At 53.5% G+C, this 24,702-nt stretch overlaps 1 protein-coding gene across 2 annotated transcripts in view; it reads left to right on the top strand.

The window, feature by feature from the left end:
• Positions 1-2,680: 2,680 nt before the first annotated feature.
• The window catches only part of PLCG1 (phospholipase C gamma 1), a 36,849-nt gene continuing 14,827 nt past the window's right edge, over positions 2,681-24,702 (top strand). For both annotated transcript variants that reach the window (XM_079783783.1, XM_079783782.1), the window contains exons 1-2: positions 2,681-2,833; positions 3,184-3,509. In XM_079783783.1, the coding sequence (XP_079639909.1) occupies positions 3,293-3,509 (217 nt within the window). In that variant the 5' untranslated portion in view covers positions 2,681-2,833; positions 3,184-3,292. The remainder of the gene's footprint in view (positions 2,834-3,183; positions 3,510-24,702) is intronic.

Here is a 24,702-nt window from a genome sequence, read left to right as displayed (position 1 = left end):
GGCAGGCATTTCTGAAGCCCCTGGGGGCCCGGCCCCAGAGACAAAAACACAAGCAAAAGCAAGGAAGCAAGAGCTGCGTTATGGAAACTTCAGAAAATAGAAAAGTTGATTTTAAAAGTACATCACAGCCCACAGGCTGCCCAAGTTGGCATAAGAAGCTCAAGGAGAGCTGCAGCACTTAGGAGGGGTCCTCCTAGAAAAATGGACAAAGTCAGATAGGCAGGGAGGGTTCCCATTCAGCCCGCACCTGTCTTACTTCAAATGCTCCCGCATACTTAGTAAACGCTAGCCTTCTTTCTATTCTTTAACCCACTAAGCTCTTTCTAACCTCAGGGCCTTTGTACATGCTGTTACCTCTAGAAAGTCCTTTCTTACCCCTAAAAATTCACCTGGCCATCCACTCACATTCTTTGGCCTTTGTTCAGTCTGAGAGATGTACTCCTTACCTACTACATCTGAAGTAGGGCTCTCTGATGTTTATCTCATAGGCCTCTGATCTTTTCGTCTGTAGCTCTCATCCTTACATAACAAGTGTTTATCTGTTTAATGCCTATGAATTCCTGGAGGGCTGGTGCTGGGTTTCCCTTGTTCTCCCAACTCATGCCGCCAACGGCCGCACAGGGAAGCTCAGGGGCTGCAGACAGGGGCAGCACCATCTTAAGCCCAAGCTAGCACAAGCCACACTTTATGAGCACTCATGTTTTCCGAGTTCCATGTGCCCTGGGCCAGCCATGCCCAAGGCCTCCCCTCACCTACACTGACTAGCCAGCTAGCCTCCATGCCCACTGACTACTGACCTACTTAAGCCAGTGGCTCTCTTTGAGGCAGCAAATGCATGGAGTCAGACAGACGTGGGTTCAAATCACCACTTGTTAGTTGTGGCCTTAGGGCAAGTTACAGAACACTGAATCTCAGTTTCCTCATTATTACACTGGGGACAATAATCCCTGATTAGAAGGTAATTATGAGGATCAGGTGTGACACATGTGTAAGCACTGTTGCACTGGGTCCGGCATTAGGTCAACTTCAGTTCCCTCCCTCCCACTTTAAAGGCTTGTCACTAGGTGGCAGTCCATCTCAGCAGCTTGCCTTCCCCTCAGGTGGCTGAAGCCTCCTAGCACCAGGCACTGGACCTCAGGCTGAATACTCAGCTTCCTGAGGGGCTGCGTTCGAGGGAATCAAAACACACACACACACAATTACTACAAGACAAAGTCAGAGGCAGCTCAACACCATCAACACCCAGCTGGGTGGGCTGCCTGAGCAGTCACTGCTACACACTCACAAATTCCAGGAAACCTGGATCTTTCTCTGGCATCTGCTGCATGCTCTGCTGGGCCTCTCACCTCTGAAATGCGGTAAATTATCCCGCTCTGGCTCAATATCTGGTTGACCGGCTCCACTGTGATCTCAGGTGTCTTTGGTTTGGGCAGTTCTCTGTGACAGGGGCAGCTGGATTGCAGGGGCAAATCTAGAGAATGGCTTCAGGAAGACAAAGTGTGAATTATTCAAATACAGGTATATCTCAGAGATATTGCAGGTTCTGGTCCAGACCACCTTAATAAAGCAGGTATCGTGATAAAGCGAGTCATGGAGGGTCTTGCCTTCAGTTTGTAAAAAATCACAACACCCATGAAGCGCAATAAAGTCATGTGCACTAAAACGAGGTCCACCTGTAACACAAAAAGGCCTTGTGGCTAGAGATGGGGAGTGAAAGGGAGGTGGTGAGAGATGAAGTGGGAGAGCAAGGGATCGGGCCATACAGGACTTGCTGGGCTAGGTAGGGAGTGTGGATTTTATGAGCAATGAGAAGTCATGGAGGGTTTGAGGCTGGAGCTAGGAAATCATTTAATTTCCTTTAGAAGACCAAAGAGGGTCAAGTTTGGGTGAGAAAAGATGGGCCGTGGGCTTGTGGGTGGAGTGGAGATTATCTGGGAGCAGAATGAACTGGACTTGATGAATTGCTGTGGGGTTGAGGCAGAGAGAGGAATCAAGAACATCCCCAAGGGTTTTGGCCTAAGCACCGTAGAGTTTCGCGCCATGTTCTAAGAAAATGAAGACTGCAAGAGGAGCAGTTTGAGGAGGGAGTGAGATGCCTGTTAAGTGGGGACGTGGAGCAGGCAGTGTGGGATGCAGGGGAGACACAGATTTGGCGCTTCGGGGACCTGGGTCAGGGCGGGGGCAGTCTGTGAAGCCTCGAGAAAGGTCAGGTCATCTTGGGAACTGGCTCAGGACCCAGCCCACGGGAGGCTTCTGAGGTCGAAAGGCAGCGGCCAGAGAGAGAGGAGGAAAACTAGGAAGTCAGGCCGGGAAAACCAAGGCGCAGAAGAGCATTTGCAGGAGGGGCGCCTTACAGTGGGGCCTGTACCATGTGCTACGGCGTGGACACCAAGAGTGCGGTGTGGCGGGCAGGGCTCATGCCAAGGCCAGAGACGCGGGCCACCGGGGCCGCGGGTCCGAAGGCCCCGTAGGGGATGTTCAGGCCTGGGATGCTTCTCCCCAGGACCGGACCCTCGAAGGCCACACTGGCCGCAGGGGCGGGACCAGCGTGGGTCTGCGGCCTGTGGGCCAGCCCCGCGCGGCCAGAAAGGCGGGGCGGGACAGCCCTGCTGTCCATCAGAGCCCGGCGGCCAATCGGCAGGCGGCCCCGCCCCACCCACCCTCCCCGGAGAGGGCGCGCAGAGGACCCGCAGCCGCCGGGAGAGGCGGCCAGCCTGGCTCACTGCGCCGGGCAGCCCGCCCAGCTACTAGGTTTGACTTGCGGGCGCGGGGGCCGCTCAGCGCCCTCACCTCTCTCTCCAGTGGCTTCGCGGGCGGCGCTCGAGGAGCGGGGGTGAGGAAACGGCTGCGGCTGGGCCTGTGCGGGACAGGGACGGGGCGACTGCGGCCGACTGCCGGGCCGGCGCGCGGCTGCCGCGCGTGACGAGATCGGCCGTGGCCGCGTGAGGAAGATGCGGGACGGAGAACGCGGGCTTGACCGCGAGCGGCGCGCGCGCCCCGCCGCCTTGGCGCCCCTGTCCCCGCCCGGGCCTGTCGGGGGTCGCGGGGCGCAGGCGCGGCGGGCGGCGGGCGGGGGTCCTCCCCACGGGCTCGCGGGCGTCTTTGTTCCCGGCGCGCGGGCCGGGGCGGGGCCTGCGGAGCCGCCCGCCCTCCCCTCAGGCCCCGCCCCGTCTCCGCCCGCAGGAGCTGCCGCCGGGCCCACTCGCCGGCCGCCTCAGCCTCAGCCCCCGCCGCCGCCTCGTCTCGCCGGCCGGGCCCGCGCCGCCGCCTCCGCCGCCCCAGCGCCGAAGCCATGGCGGGCGCCGCGTCCCCCTGCGCCAACGGCTGCGGGCCCGGCGCGCCCTCCGACGCCGAGGTGCTGCACCTCTGCCGCAGCCTCGAGGTGGGCACCGTCATGACTTTGTTCTACTCCAAGAAGTCGCAGCGGCCCGAGCGGAAGACCTTCCAGGTCAAGCTGGAGACTCGGCAGATCACGTGGAGCCGCGGCGCCGACAAGATCGAGGGGGCCAGTAAGTGTGCCCCTGCCCGGGGCCTGCGGCACGCGGGGACCCGGGGGCCCGGGCGCGACTCCGGCAAACTTTCCGGGCCTCCCCACCCCCTCCGGGCCCCGCCCCCGCCTCGGCCCCGGGGGTCACCCCGGTGGGGGCATCCGGGTCCTCAGTCGCCTGACAGACACCCCTTCCCCCAGCCAGGGGGAGAGTTCTGGCGCTTTGCCCAGAGGTCTAAGAGTCCTAGTGGGTTGGAGGCCAGCGGAGCAGGCATCGTGTTCCCCGCACCCCCCTCCCCCCCTCCACGGGATGGTGGTCGTCTTGCGGGTGAGGGGAGGCGAGGCAGAGCCTCCGCCCAGCCCCTGAACTCGGGGCCTGGACAAGAGGTCGCCTCCCAAAACCCTTTCTCCTAAAAGAGCAGTCTTGGTGAAACTCTTGGGCCCCCAGGCTGGACTCTTATTTGCAAAGGAACCTTGGGGTTCTCGAAGTAGAACTTAGGTAGATGTTGGGGTCAGGCTGTTTTGGAGCAGAACCGAGTCTACTCATCTCCCTCTTGGTGGTCCTGTTTGGTTTGGCAGAGCCTGCGAGAGGGCAGTGGCTGCTTTTTCCTGCTGCTGCTTTTGTTCTGAGGCTGAATTTTGGAGGTCTGTGTGGGTGGTAAAGAGCCAGGCTCCCCTTGCCCTTGGAAGCGCCTTCTGAAAGCTTGGCTCCAGAATGGCCAGCCCTGGCGTCAGGTACTCTTTTCAAGAAGGGGCAGCCAGTTTGGGGTCTTCGTGTCCTCTCCTGTGGCTGCAGGGAGCCAGGGACAACTACTCTTGGTTTCCTGCTGCTTTGACCTCCCAGGCCTGTGCAGGGCTGCTTTTGCACAGGTCTCAGTGGGACGAGGGAGTTGGGAGATTTTGAAAAATCCCAGATCTATCAGAGTGTTATTCCACTTAGTGCATGCCTGTGCTGTGGCCGGATGGGCACCCAGCTCTGTCCTCCGTTCCCCGCCTCCAAGTGTGAGAGATGATGTGTCTGCAACCCTATGCTGTGGGTTGCTTCCTGCAAGGTCCTCTCCCCCACCCCCAGACTAGTGTTGGAGGGAGCCAGGCTCAGAACTAGGTCCATGTGGAGGAGGGTGGTCAGGAAGTGACACCCCCGGGGGAAGGTCCTACAGACCTCCTTGGGCATGGTGTATATGCTTGTAGATGGGGAGGAAGGAAATCTTGTGGTGAGGCAGCCATCCTCAACTACAAACTCCAGATCTGATACAGCTGCAGAACTTAGAAATGGCAGCTGCCTTCCCACATGCCCCCATTGGTCCTGTCAGCCATTGGGTGAAAATGTTCGTGATTTGAGAGACAGGATTTCCAAGTGGAGAAAGGACAGACATTGCTGAGGGTTGAGATAGTTCTGGGAGCATCACCTAGGGGTCAGACTCTAGGCACAGCCCCTTCCTTGCTTCTGTGGTGCTCCCTGTGAATTTGTGGCACTGGCTGGAGGTTCCCAGATAGAGATCTCCTGAGTAACAGGCTGCATTTCAAACCATTCATGTGACCAGCAGGCAATAAAGGCAGCACTAATTGAAGGCAAGGCTGGCTTTGAAGCCCACGTTTTAGTTGTGTGTGAATCCACCCCCCCCCCCCCCCCGTGATTACTTATCTTCTCTGAGCCTTAGTTTTCATCATCTTTAAAATGGGAGTAATAATATATACTGTATGCTTGATATGAAGATTAAATGAGAAAATTGATGTAAAACATTTAGCTCAGTGTCTGACACATGAATGTTTAATAAATGTGAACTGTTATTAATAATAACAATAGATTATGACTGTCCTCCTAGACCCTGAACTGTGAATGTTGTAGAGGTGGAGTGTGGCCATAGGAGAGGGTGAGGGTGCAGGAAGGGAGGAGGATGGGGACCAGACCGAGTTAACATTTCACTTAGATCACTACCCAACCTCTGGCTGGGTTGGAGCGTCATTCTGTGCACCAAAAGGTGGTGGGTTAAATTCCTGGTCAGGGCACATCCCCAGTGGGGCGCATGTGAAAGCAACAAATTGCGCATGGGAAGCAACAAATTGATGTTTCTCTCTCACACTGATGTTTCTCTCTCTAAACTAAGTTTTAAAAAACAAAACATATCCTTGGATGAGGATTTAAAAAAAATTTTTTTTTTAGATCACAACCTGGAAAAGGGGAAGAAATGTTTTTCTGTTTGGTTTTTCTGTTGTTGTTTTTTTTTTTTTTTTTTTGCTCCAACCCACTTAACTCACCCACCCTCCTACTGTATAGAACAGTGTGTAGAATAAGTATATGGAGATTTTCACATCTGATGCCTGAGTTTCTTGTTTGTAAGTTGGGGCCTGAGCAGAAGGAAGTGGTGTGTAAAGGGAAGAGTCTAGTCCATGGTGTCTCAGGTCTTTGAGCAATGGAGGCAGGAATGCTGAGGACCTGGGGTGGGTCAGCCAGATCTCATTTAATTATCTGGGATTTGAGAGGCCTGGGGCATAGGTAAAGGACAGAGAAGGGGCTCTGGCCCTTTGATTTTGGAGGCCCGGACTGAATGAGTCTGGGCAAAAAGACTAGTAGACACTTGTGTGGAGTTCAGATCTTGTAAATGGAGCCCCGTCCTGAAGCTGCACCACTTCTCCCACTTCTGCCCATTCATGGGTGCACCTCATTGATGGGTTCTGATCCCTGCAGCCCCGCTCTGTGGACTCTGAGGAAGGTTGGGCTGCCAGCTGGGTCCCCTGCCACCTGGCCTCTTGCCCGTGCCTCAGGTGTCTGGCCTTTTCCTGCTGGCCTTGCCAGGATACTATGCAGTGCCTGTAGCTGGGCCAGAGAGAGAGAGAGAGAGAGACATTTGTTACCCTCGGGTGTCCTTGGCCCTAAAGCAGTGGTTCTCAACCTTTTTAATGCCGCGACCCTTTAATACAGTTCCTAGTGTTGTGGTGACCCCAAACCATAAAATTATTTTCGTTGCTACTTCATAACTGTAATTTTGCTACTGTTAATGAATGGTAATGTAAATATCTGTGTTTTCCGATGGTCTTAGGCTCTACAGCAGCGGTTCTCAACCTGTGGGTCGCGAACCGCTAGCAGGGTCGCCTAAGACCATCGGAAAACACACATATTTACATTACGATTCATAACAGTAGCAAAATTACAGTTATGAAGTAGCAACGAAAATAATTTTATGGTTGGGGGTCACCACAACACGAGGAACTGTATTAAAGGGTCGCGGCATTAGAAAGGTTGAGAACCACTGCCCTAAAGGAACAATGCTGCGGTTCAGGGAAAGGGCACAGCACTCACGTAGAAGACCTCCTGGCCTAGCAATGCCCTCTCACTTTACCACTTGTGAAGTAGGACTGGTTTTTAGGGTGGTAGTTTGGCTCTAAAGAGGGGTGGAGAAGTGCTTTGGTGCCAGTTGTCATGGTGGTATGACAGGAACCAGGGTGATGTTTATACTTTTTTTTTTTCCAGATACTGACATAAGTGAATACAAAGCAGTTACAGACTTCCTGCTGAGTGCTACAGACACTTTTCATCATGTTTTTTTGGCTAATCCTCACAAGGGCCCTAGGGGATAGTTTGGAGTACCATTCCATTTTACAGATAAGGAAATAGAAATACAGGGAGTGGATTTTGCTGTGGGTGATAGTGCTGGTGTGGGACAGCCTCAGTGGACCCAGCTCTCCAGGCAGTGGCTGGCTAGCCAATCCCAAGAGGACTCTAAGCCTTAGGTTTATGCTGCAAATGGGCCTCAGGCCCATGTCATTGTGATCTGTGTTTCTCCTCTAAGGAGAAACCTATGTGCTCAGACCTTAGATGACAGACTGCCTCAGCCTCTCTAGGCTCTGGCTGCATGCTTTTCTTCTGGTGTCTTCTGGATGAGATGGTTCAATGAAGGGTGGTTATGGGTAAGTGGCCCAGGTAGAGGCTCCATGGAGAGCTCTGCATGCCAGTCAAGCACATCTGTGGGGATTTTGGAGCCCTAGGCTTTTGTCTTTGATTTTTCTGGAGCTAATCTTCTAGATGCTAGGCCCCCTTGTAGCGAATGGAAACAGGTTCTTGCCCTCAAGAAAACTGAAATAGACAATGACAATCCTAGTGGTATCTTTGATGACAAAGGTTGGGGGTGGCAGAAGAAAGCAAACAGTCTGGACAAGGCAGCCAGGCTCAGAGAGGAGATGATGTTGGGACAGCTGTCTGGAGCTTGACCCCTGTGACTATCAGACTGGCGAGGAGACAGACTACGAGGCCTGCACCAAAGGCTAGGCCCAAGGCGCCTGCTCAGGCCTGGTGTCATCAGGGGTTTTCTTTGTGCTGGCTGTCTGCTCCCAATGGGAGAGGGGCAAGAACACATGTCTGAATCTCCAGAGCTAGCCATCCCTGCCTGTGTGTTTCCTGTCTGACTGTAGTTTTTCCAGGGGAAGTGAGACCTCTTAGTGTTTCCTCAGCACTCCAGGCTTGCGCTGATGTGTGGGTTTCAGACCAGCCCTGCCAAGCCTCCTGTCCATCTGGGGCTCTCTTTCCTGTGAACCTAGGAAAGGGGCCTGTGCACAGCTGGCTGGAGGAGCTGAGCACACACCCAACACCTCCAGCTTCTCGTGTGTGTCATCAGTTAGAGATACTGGCTACAGGCCTTGTTTTGGGTAGCCCGTTGGAATGAGGGGCATTTATTTGTTTAATAAGTATTATTTAAACATCTATTTTTCCACTGAGGGTTCAAAGATGAGTGAGACATGGTCTATGTTATTGAGGAGATCCCAGACCCTTGAAGAAGACAGACTTGGGAACATGTAATTATAATCCTGAGTGACACATACTATGATAAAAGTCTGTACCGAGAGCTCTGCTTAGCAAGCTGGGGGTTGAGGGGAGAGAGAGCCAGGGGAGGTGACCTGTGCACTAGGCCTTGAGTGATTAGGGAACTTGCCCATGCCCTGGTTGAGGCACCAGAGGTCATGTGCCAGGGTTGGGAATGTGTTAGGTGTGGTAGAGATGAGGCCGGGGCTGGTGGGGGCAGCTCAGGGAGGACTTCGGTGTGCTGTGCTCATGGGCTGCAGTCTGTCCTGTGGACAGCAGGACTGTCTTGCATGCTTGCCTGGGAGAGGTTGAGGAGGGAGACCAGTGAGCTACTGCAGTTCACAGGAGACAGCTGATGAGCAAAGCAAGACCTTCTCGCTGAGGCAGGGGAGAGATGCAGTGGTGGTGGAGAAATGGGTCTGGGTCTGGAGGAATGAGACAGTGAGCATAGCACAGATGATCCTTGAACAATACGGGTTTGAACTGCTCTGGTCCACTTTATACTTGGATTTTTAAAAAATATATGCAATCATTCCTCTGTATCCCTAGGTCCTTTGGGTTCAACCAACCACAGATTGAAAATAGTATTTTCAGGGCCAGCTATATGTATTGTTCTATGCCATTTCATATAAGGGACCTGAGCATCCTTGGATTTGGGCATCTGTGGGGGAGGGGGGTCCTGGAATGTTCAGCACCCATGGATAGTGAGGGATGGCTTGGGGAGTCAAAAGTTATACACAGATTTTCAACAGCATGGGGCGAGGTGGTATAGGGGCCCTGTCGTTCAAGGGTCAACTGTAGTTCGGCATTTGGGCTCTGAACTCAGATGGCCTACGTTAAAAATCCTGTCTACAACTTGCTCTGTGACCTTGAGCATATGACTTTGTCTCTCTGGGCTCCTGATCTATTAAAGTGGGATAGTAGCAAACTGCATTTATTTCATAAGGTTTTTGTGAGGATTTGATAAGAATATGTGTAAAGTGCTTGCATCGAGTGTGGCCCAGCATACGTGCTTAACGTGTGGGAACTCTTACAAGGAGGAAGATGAGGGAGAAATTCCCCAGGAGGACCCGATAGCAGACAGGAGCAAATCCCACGGCCCTGTAGAGGGGGCTGGTGCCTGGCCACCAAGCCCTTTGATTCAGAGACGAGGAGGCCCACCCATCTTCTCTCTCCAAGCTCTCAGCAGTCCTCTGTTGTCGGGGTCACTGTCCAGGGTGTGATTTTTTTGTTGTTTGTTTGTTTCCCACTGCCGACTTTTGTAGGGTGGTTGGGCAGTTGGCTGGAAGCATCTGCTTTGGTATCATCTGAAGATATCAGATTGGCCTATTTCCAAGTGCCCATCCCAGAGCCCATAGTGTGAGACCCCTGTTTTCCAGGAAGTGCTCTAATGCCACCACCTCATTGTGGTAGAGCCTGCCTGTGCATCTACTGTCACTGTCCCTGCCCATCTCCATTAACTCATGGCATCTCTTCCCACTCTGCCCTTTCCGCTGGGACATGGCTTCAAGGAGGCCAGAGAGAGATAATGTCGCAAGACCTGTTAGTAGAGGATAAGAGACTTTTCCCCCTCTCCACTCCCTCTCTTAGAACTGGAGAAGTCTGTGGGGACTTGGAGGAGAGTCCTAGGAGGAATGGGTGTGGCATAGGAGGGGAATGTTCCGGTTCCCCTTGAAGAGTGCTTTGTTCAGAAAAGTGTGGCACCCGTGCTTCCCTGGGGGATCTTTGAGAGCAGCAAGGTAACAGATGACAAGGATGAGGAGTGACCTCCAGCAGCAGTTGCTAATTGGGCTGCAGTGACCAGAGATTTGTGGCTAGAATCAGTTAGATTTGGGTTTGAGTCTCAGCTCTTCCTGTGACCTTGGGCAAGCTACATTAAACGGCCTGAAGTGGATCTTCAGCTGTAAAAGTAATTTTCTAACAGAGTGTATTACCCATAGTTGAATGAGATTATATGAGAGTAAGGTTTTATGTGAAAGTGCTCAGCACAGCATTGGCACTTTTGGTCACTTAATAAGAGTTTGTTTCCTTTGCTTTCACTTTAGTGACAGCCCCAGTTCCATCACCAAGCTTGGCCACAGTGCTGCTCTGATTTCTGTGTTCCCTCTTTGAGTCTGGACACAGATACCTGGGACATGAGAAAAATCGGGTATTTGAATAGTGCATTAGAGTTATGGACCATTTTCTCATCTGCTGTGTTGTTTGAGTTGCACCATGGCTCCATGAATTGAGGGAGGGCAGGAATGATTAGCCCTCTTCTAGATGAGGAAACCAGGGCGCCAAGGTTAAGGTCATATAGCAGGTTCATGCAGTGCTGGTCCAGAGCCTAGCATTTCTGATTCCCACTACAATATTCAGTTTATTCTCCCTCTCTGGAGAAAGTAACAATAAGATGGGCTGTTCTATGGGACCAGAGTTTTTTGTTTTTTTAATATATTTTTTATTGATTTCAGGGATGAAGGGAGAGGGAGAGATTAAAACATCAATGATGAGAGAGAATCATTGATTGGCTGCCTCCTGCATGCCCTCTACTGGGGATTGAGCCCACATCCCAGGCATGTGCCTTAACTGGGAACCAAACTGATCTCCTGGCTCATAGGTTGACACTCAACCACTGAGCCACACTGGCTGGGCCATAGTTTTGTGTGTTTTTTATTTGTTTGTTTTTTAATGTGGACAGAACTGATATCTATTCTGCCCTACAGTCAGATTGGTTTGACCAGCTTAGGCTTCTCTGGACAAACTGGACTCCATGTTTCTGTCTAGATCCTCTGCTGTCCTCATCTCCTGACAGCGCCCCAGAGAGATGCTTTCCCACTCCTGCAGGGGGTGAGGAAGCCCCTGATTTGAGGTGGGGGGACAGAAGAGCCTCACTCTGACTTGTTCTTACTGGCTCATGATGACTGCTGTACCCGAGCCTCTGCCAGGGAAATGGGAACCTGGGTGCTCTAAGGAGGGCCTTTTCAGGACCCCTGGTGACAAGCTCACATGCATGCCTTCATCCATGTGTTCCTGCATTTGTCTCACATTGTGGCCCTAGTCTCTGTGTGTGGACGTGATTACTCTATCTTATGACTTGTTGGTGGCCGTAGGTCTCTAGCCTGGCATGCTTTCTGTAAAAAAGAAAAAGAGGAGAAAAACCCAGCTCTCTTGTGCCTCCGTGGCACACTGAACAAGCGAGACCCCCACTTGTGCTTCCCTAGCTTTGGACTCTGGCATTTGCTGACATGCCACACACCATGGAGTCCAGTAGTGACCATAAAAGGGTTATGGTGGATGCAGCCAGAAAGGACAAACAGCGAGGGAAGGGAACAAGCCAGAGGCCTTTGTCAGGAGAGGTGAGGGTGTGCTGGGATGAAGCACAGCCTCCAGTCTTGGGGTGACAGCAGCCAGGGCTCATTTGTCCCTTTTGCTGCATGTCCATGACAAGCCACACCACTGTCCCTGAGAGCGGTCTCAGTAGCTCTGGGTCAGCCCTCTGGTGCAGAGCCTGAACACCCTGAACACCTGGGCAGACTAGGCTGGAGAGGGATGAATTTCTGTGACTGGGCCAGGGTGCCGTGAGGGCAGCTGTGCTGCTGTGGCAGAGGAGACGGCTGCCCGTGTGGGTCAAGAGGCTGCTTTGGCTGGGGTCTTTGAAATAGGTATCTTGTGTTCAGGCTTAGGTATTACAGCTGTGCCCTTGCCTGTCACCTTCCTACATTCAACCCAACACACGTGCCCCTATTGAGCTGCCCCTGAGTCTAGTCTGCTGTGGCCACAGCTCCCTGCTATCACCCCAGAATTAGAACCTCTGATCATAGCGCCCAGAGCTCCTTTGCTGGTGTGTTGGGACCTCAGAGGGAACTTCAGTGCCCAGAGGAGAGGGAAAGAGGCATGAGAAGGCCTGGTCCCAGAATACTCTGGAGTGGGGGGGAAGGGCAATAGGGAAGGTGGAGTTAGTTGCTTTGGGGGAGGCTGTGATCCCGTGAGATGGGGTTCGGAGAATCTCTGCTTACGTTCCTGGCTCAGCTGTTAATATTCTTCCTCCCTCCTTGTAAGACTCATTCCTTTCGAGGTGGTGCTTGGCCAGCCTTTGAGAGGCTGCAGTGGCTGTGTGCCCAGGCACAAGTACTAGCGCTCTCCCCACTCGTCACCTCCTAGGAACCGGGCCCATTCTGGGAGGGCTCCTTTTTATAGCCCACATGTAGGCTTTGTGTATAGGCTCTGCTGCTTCCTTCCGGGCCCTTCCCGGTGTTGGCAGGTGGCCCTGGCCTCGCAAGACTCAGGATGCAGAATAAATGGGGCGGGGCTCTTCTCTTGCAAAAGACTGGCATCTCCTTTGCTGAGCCCAGGCCTGGCACAGAGGAGGCTGGGGTTAGGAAGTAAGAAAAGGAGGTGACCCAGTCCTTGATCCTGGGAAGCTTAGATCTGGAACAAGCAGAAAACCGTGAAAGCCCAGGGCTGGTGGGAGGCAGTCGTGCCTGAAGTGCGATGGGCTGAGCCCAAGGGTCCAGACAGAATCTGTTCTCTCTGCAGCAGCCCATCCTGCCCTGGGGGCTCTTTCCCCTACTGGCTGGCACGCCAGCATCAATTAGAGGATCTTTGCAAAGGTCGTGAGGGGCCTGGGAGCAAGGTGTGGGCACGATGAGGAGTGAATGGTCTGACCGAAACTCAGGGCCTGGCAGCAAACAACTGACCAGACTGGTGAGGGGATGGGCCACAGCGAGCTTGGCCACTTGTTTGTGTGAGATCTAATTCTAACTCAGTCGGGGTGGGACGTCTACTTTGGGGTTGGCTTCCTGTTTTCTTGGACACCTGGGGATATGGCTGAGCTGAAATGTCCTGAGGGAAGTAGTTGTTTAAGGGATGCCCCCAGGTCACAGTGTCCTTGGCTTGGCCTTGTCAGTGGGGGAGTAAGGCATTGGCCACACTGGGACTCTGGTGGTGTGGGTGTGTGGTGGGGGAATTCTAACCCCATGGGATTGATTGACTCTAGCCTCAGGCCCGGAGTGTTCATGGAGTGACTAATCCTAGGAAGGAGGGGAGGAGTTGGCCACAGGCCTAAAAGGCTTCTCAGCCCACTTGGGGGCAGGAGGTCAGCTGGGAGACTGGGCAGTGACAAGAGTGGGTGGGTGGGGGGGTGGGTCTCTCTCTGAGGCTCTGCAGACCACTTCCCCTCGTTGCACCTGATAGTCCAGCTGTTTGGAGGCATTGTTCTTCCTACCCTAGTCACTTTCTCCACCCACAACAATATTTGGGTATAAGATGTTTTATGTTCACTTGTCAGTTCCTAAATGGGACTGTGACTTTTCTTGGGAGCTCTTAACATATCTACCAAGGAGATTAGAAAAGGGAGCGTATGTCACTTGGTGAGGGGTGTTCCTTAGGGCCTCGAGGCCAGCAGTGACATACAGAGAGTACCCCCTCCAGTGAGAACAGAGCGTCGGGCCTGCACTGCTCTCTGGAGGTTGTCCTGGTTCCTGGCCTGAGACTGGCCCACACTGGAAGGGTGAGGCTCTGCAGGTGGCGGTGGGAGGCAGAGAGGCAGCTATCCTAGGATGCGTGCTAGTAGAGGTGAGATCAAGTGCTGTCTTAAAATGGTAGAACTAGGAAGTTTAAATAAGGAAGGGGAGGCTATCCCTAAGAATCAGAGCTGGGCTTCCTGAGGGGAGAGGCAATGAGTGGGTGGGTTCTTTGTCACATCAGAGTGAGGTCAGAGTCTAGACAAGCACTGGGGCCTCGCCTCCCCAGGAAGCAAAAGGAGGACAAGGAGAGTGGCTTGGCTTTGGCTGGCATGGCCCAAAGGGAGTGTGGCCAGATGCTGAGGAGCGGCTGGGCCAAGCAGTTCTGGGAGTGGCTATTGGGGTGGCAGGAGTGGGTGTCCTAGTGAGCAGACCTCTGAGGGTGACTCCTTTTATTACTTAGACTAGAGGCCCAGTGCACAAATTCATGCATGGGTGGGGGCCGAGCCTGTCGGGAGGAGGAGACGGTGGGAGGTTGGCCGGCTGGCCCACCCTGATCAGGATGGTGGGGGCTGATCGGGGGTGGGGCCACAGGTGGTTGGCCGGCCAGCCCCTAATCGGGGTGGGGGGCCGATCTGGGGTGGGGCAGGGGGAGGGGCTGCAGGAGGTTGGCTAGCCAGCTCTGCCCCCTACTGGGGTAAGGGAGGCGTTTGGGGGCAGGGCTGGTGGGGGGGAGGGGCCGTGGGGGTGTTGGCCGCCGCTCTGCCCTTGATTGGGGTGGAAGAGGCCGATTGGGAGTGGGGCTGGCCAGGGGGAGGGGTCATGGGAGATTGGCCAGCCAGCCCCACCCCCCAGTGGGCAGGTTTGCTGGCCACAGTGGGCATCATAGCCTCTGGTCATTCCAGACGTTACAGTGTTCCAGTCGCTGGCTTTTTATATGTATAGATTACAGGGGTGGGAAACCTTTTTTCTGTCAAGGGCCATTTGGATATTTATAACATCACTAGAGGCCTGGTGCATGGCATTTATGCATGGTTGGGGGGGGTGTCCCTCAGCCCGACTGCGCCCTCTTGCAGTCTGGGACCCCTCAGGGGATGTCCCACAGGGGAAGCGGGCCTAAGCCAGCAGTTGGACATCTCCCAAGGGGTCCTTAGCGTTGCCACAGAGGTGGGGGAGGCGCCCACCACCGCTGCTGCGCTCGCCAGCTGTGAGCCCAGCTTCTGCACTCCCCCTGTGGGAGTGCACTGACCACCCGGGGGCAGCTCCTGCGTTGAGCGTCTGCCCCCTGGTGGCTAGTGCACATCATAGCGACCGATCATTCTGCTGTTTGATCGTTTGCATATTAGGGTTTTATTATATAGGATTCTCAGGCCATATAATATTATAAACTTAAAAATTAGCTTGCTGTATTTGGTCAAACATTTAATTAAATCACCCCTAATGCCTTGGCAGGGCCAGACCAAATGATTTCGCTGGCTTTATTCGGCCTGCAGGCCGGTCATTCCCCACCCCTGATTTAGAACATCCCCAACTTCCTAGTCAAGTTTGACTCTGTTGGGGTTTAAAGGCTGCCCCACATCTCCCCCCAAGAGGGAGCAGGGCTCATGGTGGTGGTAACACAGAAACCAAAGAGGAGCCCGGGCTGGGTGCTGAGAATGAATGCATCGGGCCCAGCAAGCTCCACAAGAGGAGGCCTCTGCTGTCCCCTCACGTCAGTCCCTGTCACTGAGACCCCAGTCAGAGGCCCCTATTGTTTCCTTGAGGGAGGGAGGCCCCAGATTTTTCTTCTCCTAACTCATCCCATTTCTTGCAAGGCATTGGGGTATTGAAGCTGACAGCATGGTCCATGCCCTCAAGGAACTTACAGTCCAGTGGAGAGTATTGACTGTCAGTGAAATTGCTTTAAAGTACAGTTACCACTCATCTGGTGCTCAGTAAATATAGTTGTGAATAATAAATAAAGCCAGTAGGACTTGTTCACGGATTAGATTGGGAGAGAGGGGTGTGAGAGAAAAGGAGATATTAAGGATGATTCTAAAGTTTCTAGTTTATGCACTTATTTGAAGGTAATGATGTTAGCTGACCCAAGAGTTGTGGCGAGAGGGTTTTGGTGAGAGAAAACAGTGTTTGGTTTAGAGCGGCAGTCGCCAACCAGTAGTCCGAGGACCACTAGTGGTCCGTGAGGTCCGAAAGGTTGGTGACCGCTGGTTTAGAGGGGTTTCTTTGAGGTGGAGATGGCAAGTAGGTGGAGATGGCAAGTAGGCAGTTAGATGGATGGGCCTGAAGCTTGTAGTCCAGAACTTGGATAGAGCTGTGTTTGTGAATTACCTGTGCTAGGAGATAATTAAAGCTGTGGGTGACACTGACTAGGAACAAGGTAGAGCATTAGGAGAGGAGAATACCTTGGCCTTGAAGCCTGCATGTGATGGAGATAGGCCTGGAGCCTAAGGAGAAGATGGAAAATCAGGAGAGCTTGTGAGGGAGAGAGCAGTCAAGAGCAGAGCTTCCAGCAAGATGGAAGGCACAGTTAGCTGTGTTGAGTGCTCTGAGTTTCTGGAAAGAAGAGGATAAAAAAGTGACTTAAGCTGAGCGCTCTGGTTCTCCAGGTGGCTTGAATATATTGCGGGTGGAGGGTTTCATTGGGCCCTTTGAGATCCTGGACAGCTCTGGCACCTGGCCCTGCTAGGCCCTCGGCCTCTCTTCTGCGGTGGGGGCCTGGCAGACAGGCCATCTAGAATTTCGGCAGCATCAGCCTGCAGGGGAGGCAGAGGTCAAAGTGTACAGGACCTCTGTCAGCCCTGAGGTTGACCCATGGGGCAGTGGGCCGCCTGGGGGGTCATCTAGTCTCTTGGGCAGAAAAATTGGGACAAGTCCCTTCTTTTTGTTTTTTAAATTTTATTATTTATTGATTAAGGTATTACATATGTGTCCTTATCCCCCCATTGCCCCGCCCCCCCATTCATGCCCTCACCCCCCTGGTGTCTGTGTCCATTGGTTATGCTTATATGCATGCATACAAGTCCTTGGTTCTTGCTACACTTACCCTTACAGTTGTTTTCCCTTACGCGGTGGTGTTGCAGGCCGGGTAGGCCCCTTTCTCTCCCCTCTCATCCACAGAACTCTGAACAAACGTCCCGAACAACCAAGCTACTGCAATGATGCTCTGGCCCTCTGCGTGACATGGGCAGGCCAGCCCTCTACCCTGTCTTTGCAGCAGCCTGAGACTGTCTAAGTAGAACTGCTCACTTTCTCTGGGCTCTCAGCACCAGAGACCTGGGTCTCCCTGTTGTTCCCCTCTTGGCACGACCTCATAATTCCCTGCTTCCCCTGTTTCCTCCACCAGGTAGGGACTTTCTCAGAGGCAAGAACTCCAGTGCCTTATTGATTTCCATTTAGCCAGGACCCAGCCCAGGGCCTGGCCTGGAGTGAGTAGGTGTTTGATCAGATGATGAAATGAATGAATAATACTAATAGACAACTGCTCAGCTCTCTCTCTTAGCTTTTAGTTTTCTGGGTGGGGCCTCCTTTCCCTTCTTCCTTTGGGGCTTGGGCATACTGTGCCTACCTCCAGAATGGGTGGGCTTCATCTAGCACCCTAGGAAAGAGGGCTGCTGCCTGGAAGGTGTGAAGACTCGCCGGGGCTGCCCTGCTGCTTCTCAGGTATGGTGGCTGCTGTGGAGTCACTTCAGATGGTCCAGTTCTGCCAAGAGCTACCATGTGGAGTATCCGTTTCCTCATGGCTCCAAAGAGGAGCTTCACCTAAAATCTAGACTCTAGATAACATTCTGTACTGGTGAGGGTCCTTTACAGCTGTGGCCTGAGGCAGTTAGTAGATAGGGGTGCAGCGTTCCATGTAGGAGGATCCACAGTCCTCCGTCCAGCTGACTGAATAGCCTTTTCCTGTTTATCAAGGTGGGAGAGAGCCGGATGCTGAGTCAGGCCTGGCAGCTCTCCTCAGTCAGGTGTTGAGGGAATAGTGACTGAAGAAACTCCAGCCAGGGCAGATGCTGACCTCTGTCCTTGGTATACCTAGGCTGCAGGATTCGGCTAGGGTCTTCCTGTGTGCATCCTGGGAAGGGGCTCTGTTCCTCTCCCCACTGCTAGTTGGCTTTGAAGGCAACTGCTGTACCTTCCTCTTGGTGTGCTCAGAGACCCTGTGATCCTGGGTCTCTGAGCCTGGATTCTCATTTGTAAAATCGAGGTAGATAGCCTCCGCTTTTGCTGGGAGCTGCTTCTGTTTCTGTTGTAAGGTAGGAAGGGGAGGGGACCTCTCACTCCTGGAGGCTGTGGTATTCAGTGGGCAGACATCTGGGAAACTGCTGGCCATCCCAGGCACCTGGCCTGCAGCATCAGGTTTCTTTGCCGCCTGTGCCCAGGTTCTGTCTGTGTCCTCTTTGGTCACCTCCATCTTTTGCCTTTAGAGCTGTGAAGGCTCTGTTTGAAGCTGATATTCCTGGCTAGGACAGGTGTCCTGGGGTACAGAGCCCCTTTGCCCCTGGTTCCCTGTGAAGAGGCTCTCAGGTGCCTGCCCTACCCTGGGGGAGCCGCCGTGAGGGTACCTTTGAACCTTTGAGTGTACTGGTGGCAGAGGTGCAGGGCCAGGAATTGGCCAGAGGACAGTCACTTCCCCTTGAGGCTTCCTTTCTGCATCTCAGCATTCTCTGGGGGAAAAGGCTAAGCTCCATTTGTGCTCCCTCAGGCGCTTGGCATGTAGTTTCTTTGGAGGGTGATGAAGTGGTAGGCTGACTTGAAGGGTGGGGGTACTGGGAATGGCCCATCTGTTTGCACAGACTGTGCGTGGAGAAGGTGATTGATGAGAGCATTTCTGGGAAGATGTACACACCTCTCCTGACCCCTGGGACCCACTCTTCTGAATCCCCTGGTGGCCTTGGCTAAGCAGGGTGTGGTGCTCAAGGAGCCCTGCCACACCCTAGCCGGTTTGGCTCAGTGGATAGAGTGTTGGCCTGTGGACTGAAGGGTTCCGGGTTCGATTTCAGGCAAGGGCACATGCCCTGGTTGCTGGCTCCATCCCCATTGTGGGGCATGCAGGAGGCAGCCGATCAATGACTCTCTCTCATTGATGTTTCTATCTTTCTATTGATGTTTCTCTCTCTCTCTCTCTCTCTCTCTCTCTCTCTCTCTCTCTCCCCCCCCCCCCCTTTTTCTTCCTCTCTGAAATCAATAAAAATATATTTTTTTAAAAAGATATTGAACTAAAGTTAAAAAAAAAAAAAAAAGGAGCCCTAGCCGGCTTAGCTCAGTGGATACAGCGTCAGCCTGCGGATTGAAGGGTCCCAGGTTCGATTCCGGCCAAGGGCACATGCCTGGGTTGTGGGCTCGATCCCCAGTTGGGGGCGTGCAGGAGGCAGCCGATCAATGATGCTCATCACTGATGTTTCTATCTCTCTCTCCTCCCTCCTCTCTGAAATCAATAAAGAAGTATATTTTTTTAAAAAAAAGGAGCCCTGCCTCTTCTACTGTTCCGCCTGCCTCATAGCTCCATTGGCTTCCCATGGTTCCCACTGGCTGTAGGAGCCTTTGTGCGGGGACCTTCCATTGTTCCCGACTACACTGGCCCCAGAGGCCACATCCCCCCAGCTGTGCCTGGTCCTTTTTCCTGCCCCCAGAGTCACCTCACTGACCACTGCATTTGCATATTTGATGTAGCTCCTCAGGCTTTGGTGTCCCCCCACCCCCCACCACCATCACCGCCTCTTCATCCCTCATACCATCTTTGAGTACTTGGGGTCTTTGCTGCTTCATAGGTAATTAGCTCTGGAATCTAACCCTCGGGTGTCATTCTTGCTTCTAAGCACTCTGCGAAGCATTTTGAGGCCTCACCAGGACCTGGGTTTGGGGAATGGAGGAAAGAGCCCAAAGTGGTTTCTTCCTTGGTGAGCACACAGGACAGTGGCCAAAACACCAGGAAGCACTAGATGGTGTGACAGAGTCATGGGCACTGAGTGTGCGCTGGCCTGGGCCTGCCAGAGTCAGGTGCGGTGGTGGCCCTGGCTCGTGCACAGGCTCAGAGGTAAGGAGGAGGGCTGGGAGCCCGTGTGAGGCTGGGCTCTGCGTTTCGTTGCCTTGATTGGATTTCCACTCTTTTTAGAAGGGCTGGGCTTTCCCCACTTTCCTCCAGTGCCCTCAGCAGGACTGGTCAGGGCGTTCAGGTCCCACAGGTGGGTATACTGACAACCCCCAGAGTGAAGGGACCTGTCTGGGTTAATATACCCTTACCTCTGTTAGACAGTCAGGTTTTAAAAAGAACCTTCATATTTATCATGAGTTGTGATATTTTTAAGTTGCAAAATATATTTACTTGCATTTTAATGTGAACAGTTTCTATTATAGTTTTACATCAGTTAACTCACAGTTACAATTACTTTACCCTATAAAGGGAAAACTCAAGAAACTTGCACTAAAATCATGTTTCATGTGCAGAAATCTGTGTCATTTCCTTCTCTGTGTGTGTGTTGTTGTTTGGTTGGTTGTTGTTGTTGTTTGTCGTGGTGGTTTTCTTGGAAATATCTTCATTTGGGGGTTTTAATTTTCGGTATGTTCTCCCGTCCCTTCCTGGTAAGATCATTCTGTGTCTGTCATCGCACTGACATCTCACAGCAGCCCATGAAGAAGGTGCCAGGAGTGCTGATCCCATTTTGCAGATGAGGAAAGAGGCACAGAGGTGGAGGTTTTGCTCATGACTCTTTCATACGTCTTCCTTGCCTGATGGACCATTTGGAAAGTGGCCTCAATTGAGGGCAGGGGACCCTAGGACATGGGTTCCTGATCAAGAAGCTGGGATCTAACTTAGGGTCTTGGATGTGATTCTGGACACCCTCTCCCACAGCCCACCATGGTCAGGGTGAAGCCATGTTTCTACAATGAGCATGGGCTGGCTTTCTGGGGCTATGCTCATGGAGGAGCCCTAAAAACCTTGGTGTCCCACCTTTGCCACCCCTTTCTCTTCCTTGGGATTCTTGTCCGGGGACTCTGTCTGGTCAACAGGAATGCTGCCCCAGCACAGCCCTGCAGTTGCTGTCCAGAAGCCCTGGGCAGGAGCAGAGCTGGTGGGGCCCTTGTGGGTTGGCCTAATGTCTGGGAGTGGGTGGGGAGCAGGATTCCAAGACAGGAAGTAGCCCTACCTTCAGAGGGGCTGAGCACAGGCAGGTCCTCTGTGCTCATTGTCCTCTACCCTTCCCAGGCTCCAGACTGGCTGCCTGCCAGTTAGCTTGTCCCTTCACAGCACCCTCTCCTCCCCCACTCAGGACAGCGGGTACTGTCCGAGGGGTAGAGACCTACTCTCCTGTGGAGGCAAGTCCTGAGCTGGTCCTGAGCAGCATTGCCCTTTGTTGCTATCTAGCTGAACAGCTCCCTGAGTGCTTGGGGTCACTTCTGTGGCTCAGATGAGGAACCTGAGGCTCTTAAAGAGAAAGTGACTGCCATTGCTTGTATATGCAGGAGATATTTACTCTTCAGGTCTGCATGACCTGGGCACGGCTTTGAGTAACTGCTGGCCTATAGTCTCTGTGGTCTCAGGCAAGGAGCCTATCCCTGGGCCAAGAGAGGAGAGAAGGGAGCATCTCCCTGTTTGATCATCAAGCAAATTCAGTGCTTAGAGCCCCTGCCGCCAGGCTGTGAGCCACTTCCGTCTGCATAAAGACCACAACAGAAAACAGTCCAAGGCAGTCAGGGCAGATTAAGGCTGACTATCCCATATGGCTCTCGGTGTAGCAGTCTGTCTGCATGTGAAGGGTTTTTGGCAGGCCCATCCCCACTATAGCCTTCCCTTTATCCATGGCTTACCAGAGAGGAGAGCCGACGTGTCTAAAGCCCAAGCTATGAGCTTGGAAATGGGACTTGAAACTTGGTCTTTGTGATTTCAGATCTGTTAGTCTCCCATTCTGGTACCCCACCCTATGAGAGGCGGTGGTATGCACATGCCTCAGACTGTTGGTGCGTGTGCAGGTGGGGTGCTGTGGCTGCTGCAGGCTCAGGAAGCAGCTTCTGGCCTGGGCCACATCTGCATGCACTGATCTGAACTTAGAGCCCTTGTCCTGACAGAGATACCAGTCTCCCTCCCATCTCCAGCCTAGCAGGGACCTCTGAGTGCCTTTGGCTTTTCTTTTCCCTCGTGTTCCCCCGAGCGTGTTCTCCTGTGGTTCTGAGTGGGTATGAATGCTGGGTTATGGGTCTCTGGGAATAGGGTGCTGCTGTTCTCCTGCTCCTCTAAGCAGTTTCCCTCCTGACCCCTGGTAGGGTCTCTCTTCCTGTCCCACTGCAGGTGTGACCCAGACTGACTGTGGCCCAGCCCCCAACCCCCCAAAGTAGGGCCAAGGCTGTGTCCGACCCAGGGAGTCTCCTCTCCATGATGACAGTCCCTGGGGGACCGGACCTGGTTCTCTCAAGAAAGGGGACCCAGCTCTATTTGTTCTGGGAGGCATGAGATCGCACAGGATGTCGCTTTTAAGAACCTAGAAGGGTACCTCACTCTAGTGTTGTGTCCTTTCAGCCTGCTGTTGGCTTGATGGCCTTGGAGGGCATCAGGACCAGGCTGGCACCTCCTTATGAGGGAAGTACGAGGGACCAGATGTGCCAACAGGAGCTTGGGAGACTTGGACACCTGGCCTGGAGCTGCTCTGTGCCTACCTGTCTTGAGTGGGAGCCTGTTCTGCCTCCAGCCTGGTCTCAATGGAAGTGAGCCCAGGGGCACAGGGCATGGCTGGGGTTCACTCATGGCTACCGTCCATCAGTGTGTTGTGCACATGTGCACGCGTGTGGGGTGGCTGCATGTAGCCCAGCAGTAGGCTTCGTACTGACGTCCTAGCTGTCACGCTGTGACTGCTTCTATGTACTGAAGGGAGGGGCTGAGAGGAAGGGCCCAGGTATGCACCACACAGGCCTTGTCCTACATGCATTTGTGTGTGTGGGGTTTTGTGCCTCTGTCAGAGATGTGGGAGGATGACAGCAGCTTTGCACCGGAAAAGCATGCTGGTTTCTATTTCAAAGGGCAGATTTTGTGGTGGTTCTGCAGTTTCTCATCTGGGCATTTCCCCTGTTCAGCTCCTCCTTCCATCCCTGGAAACTGTCTTTCTGGGCTGGGTCTTTGTGACTCAATTTTCCCCCTCCCTGTTTCTACCTGAGTATGACTCCTAATTTAAAAAAGCCACCCCCATTTTGTTGCCCCTCCCCCCACCTGTGTGACTGTCTTTTTCATTTGTTCACTTGGTCATTGAGCAAGCACTGCCTGGCCTACGGGGAGATGAGGTGTGTATATGCATAGTGCCACTGGGGGTCAAGGGTATGGCCACTGCATGAAGGCGTTTCCAAGTTGGGTCTTGGTAGAATTGGAGTCCGGGATATAGACAGTCCCTGGCTGGGAACCAAGATGAAATGGGGGACAGGAAGGTGCTGGCTGTTCTTTCCATTGGCCCAGCTTATTTTGGCTGGAGTAGAGAAGATGGGAGGACAGAAGCTGGGGGGTAAATCATTGAGCCCCATAATGAAGGGCCTTAAAGGCCAGAAAAGAAGCATGTTCTCCTTAGTGAGCAACTTGGGGAGGGACCAGAGAACAATGTTCTGTAAAAATTCTGAAGACTCAAGAAGGATGGCTCATTGGTGAGAACTGGGGGCAGGGCAGCCGGCAGGAAAGTCAGGGCTTTCAGCTGTAGAACCAGGCCCGAGGGGCTTGCTGAGGACATGGAGCAGGCCGGTAGAACCAGTAATGTGTGGAGGGGGAGCTGGGGTTGGGACCAGAAGCCTTGCCATACTGTTCAAGGTGGGATGGATGTACCCCAGCTGTGGCTAGAGGGACAGGGAAAGAGCCTGGGGGTTTGGCCCCTTGGTACATTCCAGCCGGTGGTGTGCAGTTTGGGCTGGGAGGGCTCCTGGGGCGGAGGCTGGCCAGGCAGCATGTTGGCACTGCTCCTGGCCCCACATCTTCCAGGCCTGTCTGGGCTGAGCGCATTTGGAGAGAGGGGCTCTAAGGGAGTGCTCAGAAAGCCAGGCTTCTTTCACTTGACCTGATCCTCCCTAAGTCCCTTTATCTGGCTGGTAAGTCTGCTTTCTGTCCAGGGCCCCAGCTGGGTAGAGTGGGTGTGTGGCCGGGCAGCCTTCTCCAGGCCTGGGTTCAGAACCTATGTGCCTGAGCTGATTTTGGTGAAGGAGTGGGCACTGGATGAGCTCCTGCCATGCTGCCTACAGGGCTGGGTACTTGGGCTCTCAGTACTTTTGATCTTACCATCATCCTCATGATGCCGTTATTGGTTACTGTGTTCCCAACGATGCAGCAGTGGGGTCAGGCAGTTGTCACTCTGCTGAGGTCACACAGCTAATATGACCTGAGCTGGGTTCCAGCCCAGAGCCCATGAATGGTTTTCTACCACTCTGCCTTCTAGAGAAGCGCAGTCTAGCCCTTTCTTTATACATGGTGAAACCGAGACTGAAAGGCAAACGAGTCACTCAGCATCATCTCTGGATTAGCGGCCGAGGCAGGTGTCTGGCATTCAGGCCTATGCTCCCCATCTGTGCTGTGTTAGGGTAGGAGCATGCACAGCCTGATAGCCAGGATAGGAAACACCCCATGGACAGCTGCTGCTTTGGGGGACGAGGCCTCTTGCTGACATTCGCTTGTGGGTGACTTCAGAGGGTCGGCCATTTCAGGGGTGCACCAGTTCTTTGGGCCTGATCCTGCCCAGCCCCGCCCTCCCCAAGGGACTGTGCAATTTGGTTTGTGTACTTTGTGTAAGGAAATGGTCCTCACAGAACAGCCTGTTTCTCTTTCTAGGTTCCAGCTTTTTTTCAGGTCAGAGTAACCTGCTGTATTCTTAGCAAGGGAAAGGTACACGGGACCAAGCTCCCTCTCCCCCAGACAGCTCACTCAGACCTCTCAGCTTTGAGCAGAGGTATGCTTAGGTGCACCTCAGCTCTCGTCACCCAGCTGTCTGCCCCTCCAGGAGGGGAGTCTCTCTGTGGTC

Source organism: Cnephaeus nilssonii (assembly GCF_951640355.1).
Source record: "Cnephaeus nilssonii genome assembly, chromosome: 11".
NCBI lineage: Eukaryota > Metazoa > Chordata > Mammalia > Chiroptera > Vespertilionidae > Cnephaeus > Cnephaeus nilssonii.
The sequence above is the reverse complement of the archived record's forward strand: the minus strand, read 5'-3'. Positions and strand labels throughout refer to the sequence as shown.